Below are 4,057 nucleotides of genomic sequence, written 5' to 3' on the forward strand. Positions count from 1 at the left end.
ACTTTGATCTTAAATAGAATTATTTTTGTTTTTGTAAAGTTAGAAAAAAATTATTATGAATCCGCTAACCAAAATAGCTAAAAGGATGTAATGATTGAAACAATAGCTAGTTAATTGGAGATTGCAAGATCTTTTTCAAATAAAAATTAAATCATATAATATTCTCAATAGCACTAGAAAATTTATTTCCTACTTATTTATATGATGAAATAAGTACTAGTTACATAATAGCTCTTATTTAACATGTCTTTGTGATGATAATAAGCTAACAACTTATACTAATTATTTTTTAACTACAATCTTGGTATAATAAACTAAACATTATGCTTAGTCTAATATATTTAAAAATTTTAGTTCTACAATCTTTTACACACACACACAGGGGCATGAAAGAGGCGATGGAAATCTTAACAAAATTAACTGAGTCGAGTAATTTATTAATCAATTATTACCGGAATGCATTGACCTTAGCTAGCTAATTGTACAAGCATGCCAGCCCCAAAACTGAAGGCAGAATAAAATGGAAGGGAATGGAATATATGATTTTACAGATGATGAGCTTTACACGATTTCTGTGGTGAAGAAAATTAATGCAAAAATAGCACAAAATCACCAGGAAATCAACTAAGAGCACAAGGATTTTCCAACAACACCGTCAATCTGCACACAGCTAATATCTGCAAATTAATCATACAAATATAAAAAATCAATCACTGCAAGCTCTCCTAACCAGAACTACTATCAATTATTGGATTAAAACTCCTGGCCTGCACTCACAGGCAGGACCCTCCAAAAAAAGAAAGAAAGAATTAAGTAATTGAATATCCCGAGCTTGCTGGGCTATTGTTGAAATCAATCAACAAGGAATCAGATCAATAAACCATCGAATGATATTCACAGGCAACTTCACCAGGCTCACTGCAAGATTTGCGAGTCCAGCACAACAAATGCAACAAGGGCAGAGGCAACTCAGCACAGAACTGTCATCATCAAATCATTCATTGCCTCAATGGTTATTAATTAACAATAATTTCATCAATTCTATTTAATAAACAGAAAAACAAATCGTCAATAGATTATGAGATTTATTAACTTGGCATAAGATCCAGTTCTAAGGAACATGTCTAGATCAGTAGCAAGGAAAATATAACGCAAGAAGCACGAGCTAATTAAAAGGAAAAAGAAATGAAAGCAAATTCCTTTTCTTCTGTTCGGGTTGAGGAGATTAAGAAGAATTTGCGTATTCTTAAGTGGTTAATATGTATATCAAAGATCCATTGGCATGAAGTACACGAGAAATGCAGAGTATATTCATAAAAAAAAAAAAATAATAATAATTAACAACGCAGACGGGAATGGAAGGGAAGACTCACCCGATAACCCAAACAACAGCTCCGATGAGGGACAAAACCAAAGCAATAAGAGCAAAGGGCAATCCAATCAAGAAACCTAAAGGCCTGCAATCATCCATAATAAATAATCTTCTCTTCTCTCTCTTTTTTTCCGTCTATTTTTATCTTCTTTCTTCAGGTATCAACAACACAGGACAAATCCCTTTTCGCCAGCAAGGATATATTTGGTGTTTGGCGAGAGAAAGGGATCCAAAGCAAGAAAGGTTAATTACAATCATTATCTTCCCAAGCAAATTTTAATTTTATAGTAACATGCAAATGAGTGCAGGTTGCACGCGGAAACCTTGGGCTCTGTAAGATTACTGTTTTTCCAAAACTACCCTAGTAGAAAAAAAATGTTATTTTAAAGAGAAATGGGTACTATTTTAGGAGTGTTCCTTTAAGTTCAAGGGTGTGAGACTTTTCTTCAAAGTTCAATTTCGCACTCCTGTTGCTCTCGGTACGCTTCCATGGGGAATACAAGACCTTTCGGGATTTAGGACATGATAAATTAGACCCCATGGACAATGCAAGGCCTTTCTGTAAGAATAAGCAGGGTTTGTTTTCCCACGTTTATTTATCTTTGCCAACGGAAGTATTCACTTGTTTGCTAGATAATACGGTTTGAGACCTAACCCATAACGTATATGACCCTATATGCAAATAAATCCATCTTTCTCACTCTACATTTTGCTGATGATCTCATGATCTTTATCAATGGTGTATTAAATGCTATGAAACACCGTGTACAAGACAGAGTACGAAACGCATGCCATTTCCAAGACACAAAACAAGAAATGCAACTCGAGCCTAAGAACTAGTGGGCTAGGATGTGCACTAAACTCTTCATTTGGGCTCAGTCACTCTACATGATCCAAAGCTCTACTAGACCCAGGCAGGGAGACATAACTTTCAAGGAGCTCGACTAGACCCAGGCAGCGCAGGGAGACATAACTTTCAAGGAGTAGAGAGACTTCCAAGTAATCCAATTGCACGTCGACAAGTCATTTGGGCTTCATATTGGATTTGGGGTCTTCACCAGTTTGGGTGAGACTTTACACTCAGTTATACATGTCTAGAAGACGTCCTATACCCAACATAACAGCTTGGTCCCAAATATGTAAAGTTACTTATCAACGTTAGTCAAAAGGGGTGATTACTGGTTTAATAATAATTGTTTTTTAAAATGTTTTTTATTTAAAAATATTGTTAAATAATATTTTTTTATTTTTTTTAAAAATATTTTTTATATAAACACATCATAACGATTAAAAACACCAAAAAATAATAATTTAGAAGCAAATACAAAAAATATAAATAATTCATTTTGTTTTAAAAATATTTTTAAAACACAAAAACAACAGCTTTCAAATATTTTTTAATCATATTCAGATGGTTAAAACGGTTTTAGATATGTTTACATCTAGGGGTATTCAAAAAAACCGACCAACCGATTAAACCGAAAAAACCGAAAAAAAATTAACCGAATAAACCGAACCAATAAAAAAAACCGAATAAACCGATTAAAAAATAAAAAAATCCACCCGGTTCGGTTCGGCTCCGGTTTAAAACCGATTAAACCGACCCGAACCGAACCGGTTTAAAAAAAGTATAAAAAAACAACTCCTAACCCTAAATCACTTTCCTCCCTTTTAGTTTCAGCCGCCCCACCCCCCCTCTCCATTTCCAGCCTTCATTTCGTTTCCATTTCCATTTTCATTTCCCTGTCCCCCACCCCACCCCACCCAACTTCAATACTTAACTCAAGAAACACTAACCTTAATTGCTCAAGCCCCTTCAAAAACAGTCACAAGATTTTGCTATATGTAAGGAAAGTGGAGGCAACGGAGCTTTGTATTAGATTTCAAGCCATTTGTGGAAAGTTCAAAAGATTTGGATTGCAGTTTTGGTAGGAAAGAAAAAGGATGTGGACTGTAGAGTATCTCTTCTGATGAAGTTGTTTAGGCTTTGAGTGGTGGTGGTTGTGGTTCTTGGCTCTGCTGTTATTTTCTTGAACTTATTTGATTACGCTTGCAAAGAACAAATCCAGAAGCAAATCATAGAAGGGTCGGTTTTGGCAGACATTAGTCATTATCAAAGGGAAGTGAGCGAACAATGATTATCGCTGTTACCATGGAACAATCCGGTTTTTCTGGGTTTTTTTGTTAAAAAACCGACCCGAACCGAACAAAACCGGTTCGGTTTGAACCGGTTCTCGGTTCGGTCCGGGTTGTTAATATAAAGAATACTATTTTTCGATTTGGTTGTATTTTTAGGCTAAAACCGGACATGATAAAACCGTGAACACCCCTATTTACATCTAGTAGATGATTTACATGATAAAATCACATCACTTACCATTAAACACATGATGACTTTTACTCTAGAAATGAATTATTTTTGAAGGTTTGCACAATCTTGAGATTTAGAGCTTGTTTATTTTTGTATTTCTAAAACGCTTTTGAAATTCTTCTTTTATTTATTTCAAATTATTTTTTGGTGTTTTTTTTTTTATGTGTTAATGTTAAAAATAAATTTTAAAAAATAAAAAATATATTTTAATACATTACCAAATAATTTTTTTTAAAAAAATAAACATTACTGTACTTCCAAACTATCATTTATTAACCATGTCATTGTTGAAATTTTATAGAAAGTTATGGTTT

The 4,057-nt window shown here is 33.9% G+C and overlaps 1 protein-coding gene across 1 annotated transcript; it reads right to left on the reverse strand.

The window, feature by feature from the left end:
- Nucleotides 1–399: 399 nt before the first annotated feature.
- Nucleotides 400–1,764, reverse strand: LOC118038208 (signaling peptide TAXIMIN 2-like). The gene is made up of 2 exons (XM_035044530.2): nt 1,374–1,764; nt 400–980 (listed from the first exon to the last, which is right to left on the reverse strand). Exons 1-2 carry the CDS (start codon nt 1,469–1,471, stop codon nt 857–859), a joined length of 222 nt encoding a protein of 73 aa, XP_034900421.1. The 5' UTR covers nt 1,472–1,764; the 3' UTR covers nt 400–856.
- Between the last annotated feature and the right edge of the window lie 2,293 nt (nt 1,765–4,057).

Source organism: Populus alba, chromosome 1, assembly GCF_005239225.2.
Source record: "Populus alba chromosome 1, ASM523922v2, whole genome shotgun sequence".
Classification (NCBI taxonomy): domain Eukaryota; kingdom Viridiplantae; phylum Streptophyta; class Magnoliopsida; order Malpighiales; family Salicaceae; genus Populus; species Populus alba.